This window comes from Orycteropus afer, unplaced genomic scaffold (assembly GCF_000298275.1).
Source record: "Orycteropus afer afer isolate SDZICR_OR568_19922 unplaced genomic scaffold, OryAfe1.0 scaffold00020, whole genome shotgun sequence".
Lineage (NCBI taxonomy): Eukaryota > Metazoa > Chordata > Mammalia > Tubulidentata > Orycteropodidae > Orycteropus > Orycteropus afer.
In genome coordinates, this window is record NW_006921607.1 from 4,184,707 (window position 1) to 4,207,951 (window position 23,245).

A 23,245-nucleotide genomic window follows, 5' to 3' on the forward strand; every position below is an offset into this window, starting at 1 on the left:
GTTTTTAAAAACCAGACTCACTGCCGTCAAGTCAATTCCTACTCATAGCGACCCTCGCTGGATTTTGGAGGTGGTAAATCTTTACAGAAGTAGATTGCCCAATCTTCCTTCCATGGAGTGGCTGGTGGATTTGAACCACCAATCTTCTGGTTAGTAGTCAAATGCCTTAGGCACTGTGCCACCAGAGCTCCTTATGGAAACACATATAAATATGATAAAAACCATATTTTTAAAAAAAGAGACCCAAGATTCAGAATATTAGTTACCTTGGATGGAGGAAGGTAGAGGAATGGGAAGAATGGGAACACAGGTAAGTGGAAGTTATTGTCAAGGTTCTTACCTCCATGCTGGGTGGTGGTTTCATGGATGTGTATATTATTATAAACAAACAATAAATAGATTAACAATATAAGATTGATAGGTAGGTACGTAGGTAGGGAGATAAGCAGACAGATGATGGATGGATGAGTGGGAGAAAGATGGATAGATAAAAAAGTTTATGGATTGAATCGTGTCCCCTAAAAATATGTTATAAATCCTAATCCCTATAACATTTATATACCCTATACATTCCATTTGGGTGTCATTTGTTAGGTTAATAAGGCCATATCAACATAGAGTGTGTCTTAAATCTCGTGACTTTCTGAGATATAAAAGAAGCAGATTAGACACAGCCCAAATGGGGGGAAGATAATGCCATGCAGGGACACTGAGAAGAACCCTGGAGAAAGTGAGACGTATTTTCCTCCAGAGCAGACAGAGAGAGCTTTCCCATAGAACCAGCACCCTGAATCCAGACTTCTAGCCTTCTAATCTGTACTTCTGTTAGAGCAGCACTAAGAAGCTAAGACAGGTGGATAGGTGGATAATTAGGTAGATAAGTAGGGAGGAGGTAAGTAGATAATTAAAAGAGGTCTATGCATAGATCAATGATGAGAGTATCATGAAGCAAAAATTGGGAAAGGTATAATTCTGTGTACTTAAGGTCCACAGGAAAAATAAAATAAAATAAATGGAGCTCCAAATTCTCTTCCTATCATGACATTCTTCAATTCCATACCAGGAAGGAAAACATAGTTACTGAGCGTCACCATGGAGCTGACAATTTCCATGCAGTATCTCATTTCATCCTCATACCAATCCTACAAGGTGGGCACCGTTCCCCATTTTGCAGGTAAAGAATCTGCAGCAATCTGACCAATATTACTCAAGTAACAAGTGGTGGAAGCAGGAAACCCGGATTCAAACCCAAGTTTGAAGCTGCAGCTGTTGGGAGTGGAAAAACTAAGAGGAGAGTCCTGCTGAGGGGTAATGAAGGTAGGTTTCAGCCCCTCCATCTGTTTCAGTGACTACAAAGGTTCAAGAGCCACAATAAAGCAAATGTGATAGGATGCCTATCTCCCTCAGGTGTACACGACTTTTCCCAAAGATTCTTTCTCCAGTGTTAGGATTCTAGCGGGAGCTCTGGTAGCATAGTGCCTAAGGCACTTGACTGCTAACCAGAAGGCTGGCGGTTCAAACCCGCCAGCCACTTCTCGGAAGGAAGGTTGGGCAATCCTACTTCCGTAGTGATACTGCCTCGGAAACCCAAGGAGGGTTCGCTATGAGTCGGGTCCGACTCGACGGCATATAACAACAACAACAAAAGGATTCTAGCAACAAAAGGGGAAACCTTGCCCCATCCCCATTCTACTGCTTCCTGGCCCCCTGTATTACACTGAAGCCCACTCTGTGCCTTGTGTAGTGAGGAGAAGGGGTGGTATGCATTTTTCCAGATCTGAAAAGTGGTTCTGGGTAGATCTAAGATTAGTCTTATTACTGTGGTGCCTGAGACCCTGAGCAGGGGCCTTGCCCCCTACTGACAAAGAATTGAACAGGAGAGGTAAAATGTCCACACAAACCAAAGTTTATTAAAAAGACAGAGGAGAGGGGAGGGGCTCACAGGGAGAGGCAGAGAGGGGCTTTTGCCTGCACTAGCCCAGTCTCTCCCTGAACAAAGGGATTTCTAAGGTTTATAAGTAGCCTTGGGGGGAGAAAGGCATCATCTTTATTCATGAAATGGGTGGGGTTCTGAGGTTCAACTTCTGAGATTCAAGTCATGCATGTGTGATGTCTCTGGACTCAAATTCTTGCTTATTTCTGGTAGAGGGTCACTTTGTCAGTCATGTTGATCTTCACTGCGCCTGCTCTGCACCTGTTGGGCACCTAATGAGAGACTTAAAAAAACAATCTGGAGGTTTATCAGCATTTTATAACTAGTCAAGCTTAGGGGCTTTTAATTTGCAGCCTCTTTATCTCTCCCAAACACCTGGTTTGCCAACTGATCTGTTTCTAACGGCCGGCAGCCAGAATTATGTGGTGGTCTGCACATAGGCTAAAATTTCAAGGATATTGAGTCAGGGAGGTGTTTGATCTGGTTAGCCCAATTCCCTGCCTGTCTCAGTATAAGTCCCTAGCCCTGGTGGAGATCTGGGCCAGACAATGTGCTCTGGAGAAAGAATCTTTGGAAAATGTTATGTATGCCTGAGGGAGATAGGCATCCTATTACATTTGCTTTATTGTGGTTCTTGAACCTTTGTAATCACTGAAACAGAGATGGAGGGGCTGAAACTAACCTCCATTACCTCTCAGCAGGACTCTCCTCTTAGTTTTTCCACTCCTGACAGCTTCAGCTTCAACATCCCATCCCCAGATTCCGATGCTGAGAGCCCTGGGGCTACCTTGCCCTCCTTCAACCTCATCTCCCCCTTAAAGCAGGGCCAGTACTGGTGTGAGGCAAGCAAGGTGATTATGCCACAAAATCCGGGGAAGTACAAATCCTAGGGTCAAGCAAGCACAGCATGGGCACTTGCATGATCTTACCTCTTTAAATTCTGTGTCCTGGGTACCTCGCTTGCCTCCCCCTAGTCCCTGCCCTGCCTTGAAGTCTCCAAGTGCCATCAGTTCTTTCCCCTCCTGTCCATCTGCATAGTCACTGCCCTACCTCAGAACTTCATGTGCTCACATGGATTGCCCCAATAGCCTCCTCATTGGTCGTGCTCTGAACACCTCCAACCCATCCACTGCATGGACATCAGACTACCTCAAGAAGGAGACAAAGGATACCCCAAGTACCCCCATATTTTGAAACTAGAGATAAAATGAAGCAGCCAGTAGAGTCTCAGCTTGAACTTGAAGATTCCTCACCCTTTGAGGAAAACAGTTCATGTCCAGGAAGGCCCAGCCCAGTTCCAGACAAATAACTGCTCACTGCAAGGGGAGGTGGGCTGTGCTTTCTTATTACTGAGTAACTACTATATGTCAAACACTGTGTTAGACATCGTGGAAACACTGGTGAATATTGGTAAATATTGGTAATATTGTGGAGTTTACAGTCTGGTGAGGATAGATAGAAAATAAGGGAGGAAGGGAGGGAAGAATGGAAAATTAAAAATTGTGATGAAGGAACAGAAGAAAATAAAACCAAACTAGTTGTCATTGATTCCAATTCATGTGTGTAAGAGTAGAACTACGCTCCATAGGATTTTTTTTTTTTTTTTTCCAGTTATAGTTTGGGTGAAAATTTACAGAGCAAATTAGTTTTCCATTCAACAATGTATATACACTTTGTCTCATGACATGGTTGCAATCCTCTCAATGTAAAAGGTCTTCCCACTACGACCCTGGCTCCCCATTTATTTGTCCTTCTTTCCTGCCCCTCCCTGCCTTGTGAACTTTGTCTTTGGTCATCTGCTACCCTTTTAGTCTTGTCTTGTCAATTGCACTGAGGAGTACATTCCTCCCTGTTGTGAGTACTCACTTTCCAGGCCTGTCTATAAAGTAGGCTTGTCTAAAAGTAAGCTGAAAATTGATCCCTAGTGGTAGTTCTGTTCCAGGCTCAAATGATCTCTAAGGCCACAGTCTCAGTGGTTCCACTAGGCTCTATCAGACAAGTAACTCTGGCCTTTTGCTCCACAGGATTTTTGATGGCTGATTTTTCAGAGTAGATTGCTTGACCTTTCTTCCAACACACCTCTGAACGTACTTGAAACTCTAACCTTTTGGTTAACAACCAAGTGCATGAGCCATTGTACCACCTACACAAAATACTGAGGATTGCCATAGTAGGGATTGCCACCAGAGTCAGGAATCATGTGGCTGCGAGATAGAAAAAATAACAGAGAAAGGCTCTGTAGTTAAGGTTGTGTGTCAGCTTGGTTGGGCCTGGTTTTGAGTGGCTAGGCAGCTGGATATAGTTATTCCTCATGGTGAGATTGGTATTTAACTCCATGGTGGAATCTACTGTGAGCAGCTGAGTAGCTGCTTTAGAGATGCAGACTGCTTCCAGCATATGAGAAGCAACTTTGAAGAAGGTCTCCAGCCTTTTGGCACACTTGAACCCTACATATAACCAAGTCATTGTTCAGCAGCCTGTTATGCCCTGCTGATCTTGGGACTTTTTCTGGACTTGAATTAGTGGCCTGCCGTGTTGTTTGGTATTATTGGAACTGTGCCTTGTTACTTGTCAACCTTGGGTTTGTCAGCCCCAGCAGCCAGCAGCTGCGTGAGTGAAGAAAAGCCTCCAGCTTCAGTAGGCCGGGACCAAGAGGCAGAGCTGAAGTGCAAGGTTGAGGGGCTTTCACTCAGCCCCTAGAGCCTGACACTTTGAACTCAGACTTCTAGCCTCCAAAACTGTAAAAGAATAAACTCCTGTTTGTTCAAGCCATCCCATTTGTGGTATATTCTGTTATAGTGGCGCTAAGTAACCAAAATAGCCTCTCTGAAAAGGGAACATACGGACTGATATCTAAAAGTTGCAGAACCTGGGGAGGTATGTTCATTTTCAGAGCAACCTAGTGTGCCAAGACTTGAGGTGTGAAAGAACTTGGAATGTTGAAGGAAAAGAAAGGAGACCACTGGGGCTGGAGGGTGTGAGTAATAGGACATGAGATGATGCTGAAGAGATAGGCAGGAGCCAGATCACACAAGACTATTGGCCATAGAAGGGTTTGGACTTGATTCAGAGCATGGAAAGACATTAGAATTATTTAATCCACAGAGTAAATGACAAGACATGAATTACATTTTTAGAAATCATACTGACTCCTGTGGGGAACATGGAGTACAGGAAAGCAAGCAACAAGAAATCAGACGTGAGGTTACTGCAGCAGACCAGGAAACAATGACGGTGGCTTGAGCGTAGCTGAGATGGAGAGAAATTGACTCATATGAAGGTCATTTAAAGACGGAAATGACAGGACTTGCTTGGGGAGTGAATGTGAAGGGGGGTGGAGAAGGAGGAATTGGGGATGGCTTCATGGCTAGATCAAGCAATGGATACGGTGCTATCATTTACTGAAATGAGGAAGACAGGTAGAAGAATAGGGCTGTGGGTAGGAATTAAGAGTTCAGTTTTGAACATGTTAAATATAATGTTTGTTTGGCATCCAAGTGGAGATGTTGAGTAGGCAGTTGGACATATACTTCTGGAGTTCGGGAGAAGGGTCTGAGCTAGGGAGATATTTTTGGATTCATTTGGTCTGTAAAGCTGGTTGCCAGGGCAGCCAATCAGCAGAGTTAAAATATCCAGGTTTCTTACCTCCCAAAAGCCCTTGGATACAATGCAGTCTCCAAGTTTTGGCACAAAAGGTGTACTTACATAAGCATGGACTAGAAGGGGAAGTAGAGAAAATGCTTCCATTTGTCAGATGGCATGACCGTAGATATATTTTTTTCCCTAAATTGTCATATCAATTGAGAGTTGCTGGCATGTTTTTTCAACAAATCATTTTTTAAAATAATTAGATACAGTCTGAATCGGTGCCAAAAAAGGGTCTCATCTCTGTGGGGGTTGGGAATGCCTCCTTTTTTCCCCTTCATTCTGGATATCATCCCAGTGATTCTCAGCAGACCCACTGGATACTTGGGCAAGGTTTTGCAAAGAAAGTGACAGGTACAGAAAACATCTGAGAGATGCTGTTACTTTAGCATCATGGTCAATCTGAGCTGGAAAAGCTCTTAATACAACCTAGTCCAACCCCTCCTCCCCAATCCCAATTTGCAGATGAGAAAATTGTGTCCTAGAGAGATTAGGCAACATGGTCAAGATAAAACAATGTGACTCTCAGGCCATCATTCCAGGTATACAAAAAGTATCACTTTAAATTTTTTCATAATTTAACATAATTTCTATTCTAAGTGCCCTTTCCAACTTGGAGTCCCTGGATGATGCAAATGGTTAACCCCTCAGCTACTAACCAAAAGGTTGGTGGTTCAAGTCCACCCAGAGGCACATTGGAAGAAAGGCCTAACTTGCCAAAAAAAAATCAGCTGTTGGAAACCCTGTGGAATATAGGTCTACTCTGAAACACATGGAGTTGCTATGAATTGAAATCAGCTCAACAGCAACTGGTATTTCCATGGGCTTCAATTCAAGATCTCCTCCATTAAATCAAGGTCTCCCCACCCTTTTCATTCACAGTGGTGTCATCAGTCCAGGCAGACGTCTGCCAAGATGTCCATCACCATGTGAAGCTCCTGACTATAGATCCACACAGATGCCCATATTAACCTCTTCCTGATCTCAGGCCTTCTCCATGTCCACTTGATTTCAACTCCGCCCACAACCATCTTAAACGCAATGAAAAATTTGGCCACTCTGGAACCCCAGGCTCCTGCAAGGTGGGAAGTAGTCTAGGCCCTCTCAGCCTAGACAGGCCATGCAGCTAGCTCCACTCTTCTGTGGCCAGGCCAGGCCACAGAAAAATTCCACAAGCTATGTCACAAGGAAGAAGACAAAAGTCCTCCTGACACTCAAATTCCTACAAAATTAACCTGGTATTTTGAGGAGCAGTTGCAGGCCCTTCCAGTGTTGGTTTTGGAATCTCCAGCTCCTCTTCTTTCTCCCACCCAGGCAACTGGGCTGGAAGTGAGCATGGGTGGAGGGTGATGGGGAAGGCCCAGGTCTGCAGGAGTCCATTATTTTTCCAAACCTTTTGATCTTATATCTAGATCTCAGCTTTTAAAACTTGACAATGTACTTATTCTTTGTGATGACACCTCCCCTGAGGCACATACATTTATCTGTTGTCTAATTTGGTCACAATAAAATGCACAACACTGAGGAGGTACCAGTGAAAACTGGCCTGCAGAGCTCCTCAGTGGCATGAACAAGCAGGTTACAAGCTCATGTCAGAAACCCATACACTCTAAAGAAAAAGCATCCTGACTCTGAATACACTGTACATGGATGAATTTTATGGTATGTGAATTGTATCTCAATAAAGGCATAAAACAAAAAAAGAGTGTTATAATAACATGGGATATTATATAAAGTTACACCTATTCCTTATTTATCAACCATCTCATCTGACATTTTGCATTTATGACAACAGTAAAAAAAATCTATCTTACATATTAATGACATATGTCTGATAGTAACTAGCACCGAGTTGTGAGATAAGAGTAACACTGGTGTTATCATTAAGGTTATTTATCAACTTGGCTGGGCCATGATTGTCAGTGGTTTGGTAGTTATGTAATGATATCATTTGGCAGTTATACAATGATGTAATTTGGCAATTACGTAATGATGTAGATATCCTCCATTTTGTAATTGGATGTGGTCATCTTCTATGTATGGATAATGCCAATTTTTGCATAATGACATGGTCTTTGAAACCTAATCATGTTAATAAGTGAGGAGTAGGTATATTTAGTTAGTCTTTTTTAATAAACGGTAGTTTGCCTCTTGAGGAAAAATATCTAATACTTCCAACCACACAAAATACGACTTCTCTATGTGCCTTATTGCTTCAAACTTGCAACTCCCTACATTAGTAAAATGAAATAAAGAATGAGTTTCATGGAAACTATCATTTTTCCAGATTTTCTGATGGAATCCATCTCAGGTGAGGTGGGGCAAAAATCATCTAGAGGGCATGTTCAGACAGTAGTGCTCATCTCCTGCTTATAGTTTCTATGATGCTTCAATAAAGTTAAGTATTAGGTTCATCCACATAGAAGAGTTTGTTTTTACAAATCCACTGTTTATGCACAGTGGCAGAGGTTATGGGATTTTTTTTTCCCAAAAAGCCTCCAGGCTACTGCAAATCTGATTGACCAGAATCTCAACATGTGTCCCATCACTTGTCAGGGGGTGAAGCTTCCTTAACTGGCTTAGATCAATAAGGATCCATCTTCTGGGGCAGAGGAAGGGTCTAGAATCTACTGAAATCCATTACTGGACAGAATTGGGGTTCTGTTAGCAAAGTAGGAAGGGAGAGATGCAAACAAGAGTATCTTCTACAGAGTGGGTGATGAACTCAATGAACTATGGAAAACTCCTCCCTGTTGTTACTGGATACCATCAAGTCAACTCTGACTCAAAGCACTGCCCAGTCCTGTGCCAGCTTCACAATCCTTCCTTTACCTGAACCCATCATTGCAGCCACCGTGTCAATCCATCTCATTGAGGGCCTTCCCCTTTTTCATTGACCCTCCACTTTACCAAGCATGATATCCTTCTCCAGGGAATGGTCCCTTCTGACAATATGACCGAAGTAGGTCAGATGAAGTCTGGCCATCCTTGCTTCCAAGGAGCATTCCAGCTGCACTTCTTTCGGGACAAATTTGTTAGTTCTTTTGGCAGTCCATGGTACTTCCAGTATTCTTCCCCAGCATCACAACTCAAAAGCATCAACTCTTCTTTGATCTTCCTTATTCATTGTCCTGCTCTCACATGCATATGAGGCAATTGAAAATACCTTGGCTTGGGTTAGGCACACCTTAGTTTTCAAAGAGACATCTTTGCTCTTCAGTACTTTAAACAGGTCTTTTGCAAAGATTTGCCCACTGCAATACATGAGCTGATTTCTTGACTGATGCTTCCATTGGTGTTCACTGTGGAGCCAAGTAATATGAAATCTTTGACAACTTTAATCTTTTCTCCATTTATCATGATGTTGCCTATCAGTCCAGTTTTGAGGATTTTCATTTTATTTATGTTGAAGTGTAATCCATACTGCAGACTGGTGTCTTTAATCTTCATCAGTAAGCACTTCAATTAATCTTCACTTTCAGCAAGCAAAGTCGTATGATCTGTATATTGCAGGTTGTTAATGAGTCATCCTCCAATCCTGATGCCATGCTCTTCTTCTTATCTTTCCAGCTTCTCGAATTATTTGCTCAGCATACAGATGGAATAAGTATGGTGAAAAGATACAACCCTGACACATGCCTTTCCTGATTTTAAACCATGCAGTATTCCCTGTTCTGTTCGAATGACAGACAGCCTTCTGATCTATGCACAGGTCCCTCACAAGCACGTAAGTACTCAGGAATTCCCATTCTTCTCAATGTTACCCATAATTTGTTATGATCCTCACAATCAAATGCTTTTGCGTAGTCAATAAAAACACAAGGAAAGATCTTCCTGGTATTCTTTGCTTTCAGCCAAGATCCATCTGACATCAGCAATGATATCCCTCATTCCACATCCTCTTCTGAATCCAGCTTGCATTTCTGGAAGTTATCTGTCAATATATTGCAGCAACCATTTTTTAATGATCTTCAGCAAAATTTTATTTGTGTGTGCCACTCCTCGGAAGGAAGGTTGGGCAATCCTACTTTCGTAGTGATACTGCCTTGGAAACCCAAGGAGGGGTCACTATGAGTCAGGGCCGACTCGACGGCACATAACAACCACAACATAACATGACATTAATGATATTGTTTGATAATTTCCACACTCCATGGGATCACCTTTCTTTGGAATGGGGACAAATATGGATCTCTTCCAGTCAGTTGGCCATGTACCTGTCTTCCAAATTTCTTGGCATAGACCAGTGAGTGCCTCCAGTGTGGTATCCATTTATTGAAACATCTCAATGGGTATTCCATCAGTTCCTGGAGACTTGTTCTTTGCCAATTCCTTCCATGCAGTTTTGACTTCTTCCTTCAATACCATTGGTTCTTGATCATGTGTCACCTCCTGAAATGGATGAAAATCAACCAATTTTTTTTTTGGTACAGTGACTCTGTGTATTCCTTCCATCTTCTTTTGATGTTTCCTGCATCATTCAAAATTTTGCTGATAAAATCTTTCAATATTGCAACTCAAGGCTTGAATTTTTTCTTCAGTCCTTTCGGCTTGAGAAATGCTGAGCTTGTTCTTCCTTTTTGGTTTTCTAACTCCAGGTCTTTGCACATTTCATTATAGTAATTGACTTTGTCTTCTCAAGCTGCTCTTTGAAATCTTCTGTTCAGCTCTTTTATCCTGTCAATTCCTCCATTTGCTTTAGCTACTCTCCATTCTAGGGTGAGTTTCAGAACCTCTTCTGACTCCATTGTGGTCTTTTCTTCCTTTCCTGTCTTTTTAATGACTTTTTGCTTTCTTCATGAATGATGTTCTTGATGTCATCCCACAACTCCTCTGGTTTTCAGTCACTGGTGTTCAATACATCAAATCTATTCTTTAGGTGGTCTCTAAATTCAAGAGGGATATAATCAAGGTCATATTTTGGCTCTCATGGACTTCTTTTAATTGTCTTCAATTTCAGCTTCAACTTGCATATGAACTGTTGATGGTCTGTTCCACAGTCAGCTCCTGGCCTGGTTTTGGCCGAAGATATTGAGTTTCTCCATCACCTCTTGCCACAGATATAGTCTATCTGATTCCTGTGTACTCCATCTGGCAAAGTCCACATGTATAGCCACCATTTGTGTGGTTGAAAAACAGTATTTGCAATGAATAAGTTGTTGGTCTTGCAAAATTCTATCATGTAATCTCCAGTGTCATTTCTATCACCAAGGCCATATTTTCCAACTACCAGTGATTCTTCTTTGTTCCCAACTTTTGCATTTCAATCACCAGTTATGATCAACACATCTTGCCTGCATGTTTGGTCAATTTCAGACTGCAGAAGTTGGTAAAAATCTTCACTTTCCTCATCTTTGGCTTTGGTGGTTGGTGCATAAATTTGAATAATAGTAGTATTAACTGGTCTTCCTTGTAGGAGTATAGATATTATCCTATCACCAACAGCATTGTACTTCAGGATAGATCTTGGAACAGTCTTTGTGATGATGAATACCACACCATTCCTCTTCGATTTGTCATTCCCAGCATAGTAGATCACATGGTTGTCTGATTCAAAATGGCCAAAACCAGTCCATTTCAGCTCACTAATGCCTAGGATATCAATCTTCATGTGTTCCATTTCATTTTTGACAACTTCCAATTTTCCTAGATTCATACTTTGTACATTTCATGATCCGATTATTAGTGGATGACTGCAGCTCTTTCTTCTCAGTGTGAGTTGTGCCACATCTGCAAATGGAGGTCCTGAAAGCTTTACTCCATCCACATCATTAAGGTTGCCTCTACTCTGAGGAGGCAGCTCTTCCCCAGAAACATGTAAGCCACCACAGGATGACAAACTGACAGACAAGTGGTGGAAACTGCTCTCTGCTAGGATACAATATCCCAGCCTAGACTTGGAATCAGGTTGCCACATGGAGACCAGAGAAGATTTGGGTGCCAAGAGCCCCAGCTTTGGGAGTTTCCTCTACTCTGACACACACAGAGACACCATGAGTCAGAGTTGACTTGATGGCAACTGGTACTGTATAGTTATATACATGTATAGTTACATACATATATATATGTAACCATTGGAGAAAACATGGTAAAGGGTACATGGGATCTCTCTATACTATTTTTATGACTTCCTGTGAATCTATAATCCTTTCTAATTAATTAAATGCTAAATAACACACATAAAGAAAAGAATCAAAACAATGGATGGAAAAGTGATAGCAATCCAATAGAAAAATGAGCAAAAATTTGCACATGCAATTCCCAGAAATGGAAATTTACGGCCAAGTAATACATAAAGCAGTGCTTAACCTCACTAACACTTAATGGAAAGCAAATAAAGACCTTAATGATTTAACAATAAAAATAAAAAAGGAATTAGCTAAATTTGACATTCAACAATATAGTTTAATCTCAACATCATTATGCTGAATCAGAGACACCAGACATTGTATAACTCCATTTATATGAAATTCAAAAACCTAAACCTGTTGCTGTTGGGTCCATTCTAACTCATGGTGATCCCATGTGTTACAGAGTAGAACCACTCCATAGGGTTTTCTTGGCTGCAGTCTTCATGGACACAGGTCATTCTCTCACTGCAGTGCCACTGGGTAGGTTTGAACCACCAGACTTTAGGTTAGCAGTCAAGTGCAAACCATTTGTGCTACCCAGGGATCTTATATGAAGTTCAAGAATAAACAAAAACATCTTATGTGATAGAAATCAGATTGGTGGTGTCCTCTGGGGACAGAGATGAATAGAAAGGAAAAGAAAGGAAGCTTCTGTGTTTTGGGGTGGTGGTAACACAGCATATGCACACATGAAGAGTCTAAAATTCATTGAGCCAGACATTTAATATTTGTGCACCTTGATGTATATAGCACCACCAGAGAGAGCTCTTTATATAAGTTAGACCTCAATAAAAATTTCAAACAACCACAATCAAATGTAAGTCATAGAATTTGATGTAAAATAGGAAAAAGGAGAAAGGAAGGTAAATCAAGCCACAGAGCAAAGCAAGTTCCAAATAGCAGAAGGTCAGGTTCAAGGATCTTAGAAGCTTCAGTGTTAATGAGACACCTAAGGTTTTCTCCTAAATGAAGAGATGGCAGAAATGATGCTCTGTGACTTCTGGGCTAGGTCATAAAAAGCCATGCACTTCTGCTTTGTTCTCATGGGAATTAGAGAATTTTGTGCTAAGGACCACTGAAAATCCTTGCTTATTCTCAAGTTCACTGCTAGCTCTTGGAGAATCAGGAATTTGAAATACTCACAGGAACAAGCCAACAGTGACCACAGCTGCCTGTGGTTTACAGAAAAGAATGTGGAGCCCACTGTAACACCTCACATTTGCCATCTGCTGATGCCCACGTATCTGCCCCCTCTCCATTGCCTCTCCTCCCCTTTCAGCTCCAAATCTAATGCAGGCACCTCTCCTTGGTGGAACCTAATCCAGAATGACACTGGCAAACGGTTCCCCAGTTTGTTAGCCCCTCTGATAAATGGGAGAGCAGAGATGAATGCCAATACAGAAACCTCAGCATTGCTATTTTTAAATTGCAATTTATTTGCTTGCAGATAAGATTGAAGGCTTTCCCTATATTTGTTTACTTGTGTTTTCCATTATATGTTAAATAATGAACAATCTATTGTTTCAATAAAGTTCCATTTTTTTGTGGATAAATAAAAGCCAATTTAGGTGCACACTTGTGTTCTCTATTTATCTGAGATGACTTATTGAGGACAATTTGGACTAACTCCTCAAGCTAGTAACAGACACCACCATTCACGTGACACCCAAGTACCCTGACAGAAGAAATATCATCACTCCTAGTTACTGAGCTCTGGTAGCATAGTGCCTAAGGCACTTGACTGCTAACCAGAAGGCTGGTGGTTCAAACCCACCAGCCACTCCTCGGAAGGAAGATGGGGCAATCTACTTCCATAGTGATACTGCCTCGGCAACCCAAGGAGGGGTCACTAGGAGTCGGGTCCAACTCGACGGCACATAATAACAACAACAGTTACTGAGCAGGAGCTTGGGTAGCATAGTGCTTAAGGCATTTGATTGCTAACCAGAAGGCTGGTGGTTCAAACCCACCAGCAACTCCTCAGAAGGATGGTTGGGCAATCTACTTCCGTAGAGATATTGCCTCAGAAACCCAAAAAGGGGTCACTGTGAGTCGAATCAACTCAACGGCAGTGAGTTAGTTACCGAGCAATTACTGTGAACCACGTGCCTAACCCACTATTTCATTTAATCTATTTTACAGATGAGTGTGATAAATACAACATTTTTAAGTTTTTTTTCTTTTGGGGGAGGAGGTGTGTGTGTGTGTGTGTGTGTGTGTGTAGGGCCATAGTGCCTATGGCACTTGACTGCTAACCAGAGGGCTGGCAGTTCAAACCCACCAGCCACTCCTTGGAAGGAAGATTGGGCAATCTACTTCCATAAAGATACTGCCTCAGAAACCCAAGGAGGGGTCACTATGAGTTGGAAATGACTCAACAGCAGTGTGTTTGGTTTGGTTTGGTGTGTGTGTGTATACATCTTTCTTCCTCACACTAATCCACTATCTCCCTGTGCAACTCTTTCTCTTATTCAGGTTAAAGCATAAAACCTACTGCCTTGAGGAATCCCAGCTAGAGGAATGAAAGCTGTCTGTTACAGAAGAGGGCTGTGATGTCAGAAAACCCTAACAGAAGGAAGAAGGGGAAAATCTCTCCTTTCTATCCTTTAAAGGCACCCACTTGTGGTATTTTGGTTACAACATCCCTAGATAACTAAGACAGGGGGTGACAATGTGTCTAGAACCCCTCTAACCAAACCCAAACCCACTGCCATCAAGTCTATTCTGACTCATAGTGACTCCAGAAGACAAGTGGTGGGCAAAAGAAAAAAAGAGGAAGGAGGAGAAAGACAGGAGTTGAGATTCCAGGGGCCTGGCAGTGAGATGGGGTCAAAACCCTGGAGTGGGGTGGGAATGGAATATGATAGAAACCCCAGGTATGTTTAGGGATTCCCTGAGCAGAAAGGACCATATCCTGCTTCTCAGGGTGTCCAGGAGGCCACAATCCTCAAAGAAGGGACATGTCCAACCTGGCTTCTGAGCTGTTGTTGTTGTTATGTGCCGTCGAGTCGGACCCGATTCATAGTAACCCCTGCTTGGGTTTCCAAGGCAGTATCACTACAGAAGTAGATTGCCCAACCTTCCTTCTGGGTTGAGGTAAAAATATCTCCCGAAACAGGAACAAGAAACTGGTGACTATGGTTAACTCTAAGGACAGGGTTAGAGATTGAATTAAACTCAAAACTCACTGCCCTCGAGTTGGATCCAACTCATAGTGACCCTTCCGTGGGTTTTTGAGGTGGTATCATTACAGAAGTAGACTGCCCAGGAATCTTAACCCCCATACCTGTGGCTAGAATCCCTTTTGGGAATGGGGTTTTCCTTGTTATGTTAATGAGGCCATATCAGTGTAGGATGTGTCTTAAACCTAACCACTTTTGAGATATAAAAAGAATAAGTTAGCACAGAGCCAGCCAAGCATCAGTGAAGGAAAAGGAAGTGCCATGTGGAGATCTCCAAGGAACACTGAGAGAACGCTAGAGAAGCTGAGACTAGGATTTTCCCCAGAGCAGGCAGACACCACCTTTCCCTAGAGCTGGCACTCTGAATTCAGACGGAATTCTAGCCTCCTACACTGTGAGCTCTGGTAGCCTAGTGGCTAAGGCACTTGACTGCTAACCAGAAGGCTGGCGGTTCAAACCCACCAGCCACTCCTCAGAAGGAAGGTTGGGCAATCCTACTTCCGTAGTGATACTGCCTCGGAAACCCAAGGAGGGGTCGCTATGAGTCAGGGCTGACTCGACGGCAAATAACAACAACAACAACACTGTGAGAAAATAAATTCCTGTCCTTTAAAGGCACCCACTGGTGGTATTTCAGTTACAGCAGCACTAGATAGCTAGGACAGGGGTAGCAAAGTATCTAGGACCCTTATAACCAAACCCAACCCACTGCCATCAAGTTGACTCTGACTCATAGTGACCCCGTAAGACAGAGTAGAACTGCCCCATAGGGTTTACAAGCTGTAAATATTTACAGAAGCAGACTGCCTCATCCTTCTCCCACAGAGCAGCAGCTGGGTTCAAAGCACTGACCTCTTGGTTGGTAGCCCAGTGCTTTAACCACAGTGCCACCAGAACTCCTGGACTCCTATAAAGGAGACTTTGAATCTTATGAATATTGAACTCTGAGGATGCCTGTAGTAGAGAAATTATCAACATGTCCACAATTCTTTACTCCCTGCCTGTATCTGTACCCTTTATTATATGACTTTGAAACTCCTCCTATCAAGTGGTGATGTCTGTCTTCCCATCCCTTGAGTCTGGCCTGGAGTCATGATTTACTTTGGCCAACAGAATGCAGCAGAAGTGACATTGTGCCTTGCAGCTAACACTCACTCTCAAAACTTTGCCACTCCCATGTGAACAAGCCTGACTTGTCTCCTAGAGGATGAGAGACCATGTGGAGGAATGTTAAGGTACCCCACATGACAGTCAGCCAGCACTACCTATAGTAGCAGAGTCACCAGGCCAACCTGCAGCTGGCCTCATACATATGAGCAATTCCAGCCAAGATTCACTGAGGTAAGATGAACCACCCAGCTGAGCCCAGACTAAATCACCAACTCACATAATCATGAATTAAATAAATGGTTATTATTTTAAGCCACTGAGTTGTAAGGTGGTTTGTTATGCAGCAATAGCTAACTGATACAATGTTGTTGTTGTTGTTAAGTGCCGTGGAGTCAAACCCGACTCATAGCGACCCCTCCTTGGGTTTCCGAGGCAGTATCACTACAGAAGTAGGATTGCCCAACCACAATACCTTATCTATTAAAATAAATATAATTATTTCTAAGTAAAATTTGAGATTAAAAAAAAAGTATCTAACAAAGGAATCCACATAAATGAGCAGGTGATTCAGAATTTCCCCTGTGAAGGTGATGTCAAGGTGCTGGGGGCCTGGTGAAATTGTTTAGGCCTGGGGTTGTCAGGGCAGGAGGGGACACCTATGCCAAGTCCCTTCCCATGGGGTATTTTTCCCCCAGGCAGGGACCAACCCCACTGCAGCCCAAGACAGAAAGATTTTAGGAATCCTGACACCTTTGGGTGATCTTCTTGATGCCAATGGCAGCCTTGTATTTCTTAAGTATTAATATGCAGATACCCCATTAATAATAAGATCTCAAACTACCAAACCAAACTCACTGCCATTGAGTTGATTCGACTCACAGCAACCCCTCCTTGGATTTCCCAGGCAATACCTGTACGGAAGTAGATTGCCCAATCTTCCTTCCAAGGAGTGGTTGGTGGATTTGAACCACCAGCCTTCTGGTTAGCAGTCAAATGCCTTAGGCACCATGCCACCAGAGTTCCCAATAAGATTGCAGCGATCCTTTACTAAAGGAGCTCTGGTAGCATAGTAGATAAGGTATTTGGCTGCCAATCAAGTCAGTGGTTCAATCCACCAGCTGTTCCATGGAAGGAAGATGGGGCGATCTCCTGTAAAGATTTACAGCCTCAGAAACCCAGTGGGGGTCACTATGAGTTCAGAAACTGCTGAAAGTGAGGATGACTTGAGGCACTTACTGATGAAGACTAAGGAACACAGTCTGCAGTATGGATTACATCTCAATATAAAGAAGACAACAATCCTCACAACTGGACCAATAAGCAGCATCACGATTAACAGAGAAAAGATTGAGGTTGTCAAAGAATTCATGTTGCTTGATTCTACAATTGAGTCCAATGGAAGCAGCAGTTAGGACATTAGACAACGTGTAGCACTGGATAGGTCGGCTGCAAAGGAACTCTTTCAAGTGCTGAGGAGCAAGGATGTCTCCTTGAGGACTAAGGTGCACCTAACACAGGCCATGATATTCTAATCGCCTCATATGCATGTGAGAGCTGGACAATGAATAAAGAAGACCAAAGAAGAGTTGATGCTTTTGAGTTGTGGTGCTGGCAAAGAATGCTGAAGGTAGCATGGACTGCCAGAAGAACTAACAAATCTGTCCTGGAGGAAGTGTGGCCGAGATGCTTCTTGGAAGCCAGGATGGCCAGACTTCGTCTCACCTATTTTGGTCATGTTGTCAGAGGAGACCATTCCCTGGAGAAGGATGTCATGTTTGGTAAGGTGGAGGGTAGATGAAAGAGGGGAAGGCCTTCGATTAGCTGGATTGATCTGGTGGCTACGACAATGGGCTCAAGTATAGCAAGGATCATGCAGCTGGCGTGGGATTGCGTGGTGTTTTGTTCTGCTGTGCATGGGGTCGCTATGAGTCGGAAGCAACTTGACGGCACCTAACAACAACAACAACAATGAGCTCAGAACTTACAGGATGGCAGTGAGTTTAGTTTTTTTTTGTTTGTTTTTTGGGGGATCTGTTCAAAGAGACCCAACTATATGAGTAGGAAAACAGGTACAGAGAGCCATGGGAGTTAGCCGTGGCTCCATGCAAAGCCCTGTCTCAGTTTCCTAGTGTCACTGTAACAGAAATACTACAAAGTGGCTTTAAAGAACAGAAATTGATTTTCTCACAGTTCAGAAGGTTAAAAGTCCCAATCAGGGTCTCAGCCATATTGACCCCCCTTCTTTGTCAGTAGGCCTGGGCATTCCTTGGTTCCTTGGCTTACAGATCATCCTCACATGGTATTTGCCTTCTTCTATATGTGCCTGCATTTCTGTGTCTAATTTGCTCTTTTTATAACTTAGAGGTGATTAGATTTAGAACCCATCTCACTTGGATATCTAATAAACATAACAAAGAAAATTATTTCAAGCCAGATTACATCTGCAGGTATATAGGCTAGGATTCCAATACCTCTTTGGGGTGGGGTGAGGGCACAATTCACTTCATAACAGCCCCAAAGGGCCAGACACGACCAGTCATGCTTCTGCAGACCCAGTGCAAAATTCTCAGGGACCAGATCAGCCTCCTCCTGGCAAACACGAGACATCAAGGACCCAGGGGATAGCACCCAGGCCCAAAATCCACCATCCTGCCCCAGGAAGCAACTTCAGTTTCCTTTGTACCCAACAGCAATTTAGAATGTAAGGAAGGGAGGGAAACACTGAAAGCCTGAGCATGTTTTTCTGGAAAGAATAAGTTAATCTAAAAGACAATGAGGCTGGGTTATGCAATGCTTATCCATATACCTGGGAGCTCTGGTAGTGTAGTGCCTAAGGCACTGGACTGCTAACCAGAGGGCTGGTGGTTCAAACCCACCAGCAACTCCTCGGAAGGAAGATGGGGCAATCTACTTCCGTAGTGATACTGCCTTGGAAAACCAAGGAGGGGTCACTATGAGTCGGGTCCAACTTGACGGCACATAACAACAACAACAACAACTATCCATATACCTTATATGCAACCATAGTTGTTGGGTTTTATTTTGTTGGGTTTTTTTTACAGACTCCAGAGTGCACAGCCTCACAGCTGTCCTCTCCCTCTGCCAGATGCATAGGACAGGGCTTGGGGCAAGGGGTCATCACAGCTTTCACAATGAATACAGGAAGCACTGTCATGACAACAAAGCTGGAAACCCTTCAATTCACCTACTTCCTCTTGCACCAGAGCCTTCTCCTGCTGTGGTGACAACACATCCCCAAGTAGCCTTGGCCAAAAGAACAAGAAACAGCCTGGTCCACTGACTCCACTGTGGGCTCCAGCACCCACCAGACAGAAGAAGAGCAGCACTGTATGCCCTCGCAATGCCCACCCATGACTACCTGGCCTGCTTGCCTCCCTGCTGCCTGCTGCTGGCGCTATTCTTTGTCCTCTCAGGTGAGTGGGATCTGGGACAGAACAGGAGCCTCCCTGGTTGATCCCTGAGAGGGCACCGGGTGCTCTGGCATGCTGGAAAGAGCTCCACCAAGACGGAGTAGCGGTGAAGCTGGGAACTTCCCTGACCCCAGCAGAGTGTAGACTCAGTTTCCAAAGCAGCAAAGCACCTTCTTGGAAGGTAAATCAGCAGAGTGATTAAGTACCCAAGTTGTGACTCCCAGCCACTGGCATCTGACATGGACACTTAGGTGTCCATGTCAGAGGCCACAGCTCTGTGAGCTTCAGTTGCCTCTTCTCTAAAACAGGGTTGCTAAGAGGATCCCTCCCATAAGAATGTGATGAGTGTTAAATATGAAAGTGGTAAAGCTCGGCCCACATCCCCATCATCACTTGCCATCTGGTTGACGCCAACTCATGGTGACCCCGTGTGTCAGAGTAGAACTGTGCTCCAGAAGGTTGTCAGTGGCTCTGTTTTTGGAAGTGCATCACCAGGTCTTTCTTCCAAGACACCTCTGTGTAGCCTTGAACCTCCAACCTGCGGGGTAGCAGCCAAGTGTACTAACCATTTGAACCACCTGGAGAGGGACTCCAGGCTCAGGCTAGGACTGGTTATATAATCTGCAGGGCCATGAGCAAAATAAAAATGTAGGGTATCTTGTGCAAAAAACTCTTAAGAAGTTCAAGACAGTGATAGCAGCCTTAAACCAAGCATGTTGTTGTTGTTATGTGCCGTCAAGTTGCCCCGACTCATAGCGACCCCTCCTTGGGTTTTCGAGGCAGTATCACTACAGAAGTAGATTGCCCCATCTTCCTTCTGAGGAGTGGCTGGTGGGTTTGAACTGCCAGCCTTCTGGTTAGCAGTCAAGTGCCTTAGGCACTATGCTGCCAAGCACAGGGCCCTTTAAGTACAGGACCCTATGTGACTATACAGATTTCACACCCAGGAGCAAAGCTGGGTTCAAGTCTCTCTATTAAATGGTTTAAGTATCTCTCTGGGCCTCAGTCCCCGGCCCCTTTGAAATGGGACTAATAATAGGCTCTATTTTGTGACTTTGTTAGACAGATTCAATGAGGTAAGACATGTAAAGTACATGGCCCAATGTAAAGATTTAATAAATGTTGGCTACCATGTATTATTACCATAACTATGTCTCTTAATTTGAGGTCAGACTGATTTAGCTCCTGAGCCTTGGGGCTCCTAGGTTCAGCTCAGCCTCTGAGCACCAAACTGTTGGATCCACCAGGTGGGTGCTTGACTCTCAGCGGGCTCATTCCATTTCTTGCCCATCTGGGCCTCTATCCTAGGCCCGAGTGAGGTCTAGATTCTGTTCATCACATCTCAGACCCCCACGGTTGTCTCCCCCGCGAGAGGCCCTGATTGGACACAGGTATGGAGTCACTCCACTGACTTGAGGCACCGCTTCATTTCCCCAAGCTGGTTTCTTCCATTTTAAGACATGAATCTTAATTCCTAGTCACTTATTCCACAAATAGTAGTCCCAGGAGGTGCAAAATGTTTATGGACTTTGCTGCTAACTGCAAGATTAAGAGTTCAAGTCCACCCACAAACCCCTCAGAAGAAATGTCTTGTGATCTGCTTCCAAAATGTCAGTCTTGGAAAGCCCTGTGGAGCACAGCTCTACTCTAACACAGATGGAGTTGCCATCAATTGGAGTCAACTCGATGACAACTTGGTTTTTTTTGTTTTTTTCCACATTAACTTTTTTATTATTATTATTGTGATTTAAGTGAAAGTGTACAGAGCAAATTCATTTGCTATATAGCAGTTCATAACATTTTGTTTCATGACATTGACTGCAGTCCCTACAATGTAACAGCTCTGTTACACTTCCTCCCTGTGGTTACATTTCCCCTGTCTCCTTCTTTCCTGTGTATTCCAGCCATCTCAGCTATCTCTCTGTGCAAATACCACCCTTCTGCTCTCCCATAGGAGGTCTGGTGGCATAGTGTGCCTAAGACATTTGACTGCTAACCAGAGGCTGGCAGTTCAAACCCACCAGCCACTCCTCAGAAGGAAGCCTGGGCAATCTACTTTCGTAGTGATACTGCCTCAGAAACCCAAGGAGGGGTCGCTATGAGTTGGAATAGACTCAATGGTGGTGAGTTTTTGCTCTCTCATAGTTGATCCTTCTAAGGAGTGTACCTACCCGGTGTAAATGTTCACCTTACACTTCTTTCTATTGTTTGGCCGGAAGTCACAGGAGTAATTCAGTTCCGGGCCTGAAGGGTAACTAAAGGCCATAGTTTCAGGGGTTTCACCAGTCTCTATTAGCCCAGTAAGCTTGGTCTTTTTCATGATTTTGAATGTTGTTCCACACTTTTCTCCCACTCTATCCAGGATCTCCTATTTTGATCACTTTCTGAGTGGCTGACAATGGTAGTTCTTCTGGTCTCAGGGTCATGTAAGCTGAGGTTTGCATGGTCCAGTAGTCCCTTGGACTAATTGTTTCCATGTATATTTTGTTTTCTTCTTTCTTCTTTGCTCCAAACAAAGAGAGACCAATTGTTGCATCTTAAATGGCCACTTGCAAGCTTTTAAGACCCCAGTCACTACTCACAAAAGTAGGATGTAGAGTAATGTTTTTGTGTAGTGTGTTATGGCAATTGATGTTCCCCAAGACCATGGGCCTGAGCCCATGGGCCCAGTGACTCACTCCCTCAGGGTGTTTGGCTGTGGCTAAGAAGTTATCATAACTTTTCTCCCTTTGCTCTAATATATATGGACATTCTTATTGTTGTTGTTGTTGTTATGTGCTGTTGAGTTGGACCTGGCTCATAGTGACCCCTCCTTGGGTTTCCAAGGCAGTATCACTATGGAAGTAGATGGCCCCATCTTCCTTCCAAGGAATGGCTGGTGGGTTTGAACCGCCAGCCTTCTGGTTAGCAGTCAAGTACCTTAGGCACTATGCTACCAGAGCTCCGGACATTCTTATAGCACATATAAATATGTATATAGAAATATCATCTGCCAATGTTATATATGGTCATGGATATACTCCCTTTTGCCTAGACATACCTGATCATTTAGTCTTCTACCTATGTATCCACCCATAGGTTAATGTTTGTTATTACTGATAATGCTGTATGGTGTATGTAGAAGTGTTTATCTTTGTTGTCTATACATTTTGTGCACCTCTCTGTGTCTTCCTTTTCCTTAGTGTTATTGTGTTGGTCACTCACTTTTGGTATATTGCCTTTCTCTTCATTCAAATCAATACTTGTCTTTTACCTACATAGCAATTTTCCCTCCTCTGCCCTTCCATCCCTAGTAGCCAACAAAGAAAGTTCCCTTCCATATATTAACCTTTCCATTACTTTTTATAATAGTGGACTAATACAATATTTGTCCTTCTGTGATTGATTTCTTTCACTCAGCATAATGTCCTCCAAGTTCATCCATGTTATGAGGTGTTTTGCAGATTCTACATTATTCTTTAGGGTTACATATTATTCCATTGTGTGTATGTACCATAGTTTGGTTATCCATTGCTCCATTGATGGGCATTTAGGTTGTTTCCATCTCTTTGCTGTTGTAAACAGTGCTGCGATGAACATGGGTGTACACATATCTAAGGGAAAAGTAAGAGCTAGGACATGGGTGTAGGCACATCCACATATATTTGAATATATTTTGAATGCTCACTATGTGTTAGGAACTAGGCTAGGAAATCACATACATCAACTACTCAGAATTTAAAATACTCAGAATATTTTTGAAAAACATAGTTTTCAATATATTTTTCTACCAGGCTTCCAAAAGGGGGCCACTAAGTGTCATGAAAGGCAGGG

General features: G+C 43.3%; 1 protein-coding gene across 1 annotated transcript in view; it reads left to right on the forward strand.

The window, feature by feature from the left end:
- Positions 1 to 1,092: 1,092 nt before the first annotated feature.
- The window catches only part of SIRPB2 (signal regulatory protein beta 2), a 41,789-nt gene continuing 19,636 nt past the window's right edge, over positions 1,093 to 23,245 (forward strand). The window contains exons 1-3 of the mRNA XM_007934699.2: positions 1,093 to 1,174; positions 2,693 to 2,784; positions 19,309 to 19,435. Coding sequence (XP_007932890.2) covers positions 1,093 to 1,174; positions 2,693 to 2,784; positions 19,309 to 19,435 — 301 coding nt within the window. The remainder of the gene's footprint in view (positions 1,175 to 2,692; positions 2,785 to 19,308; positions 19,436 to 23,245) is intronic.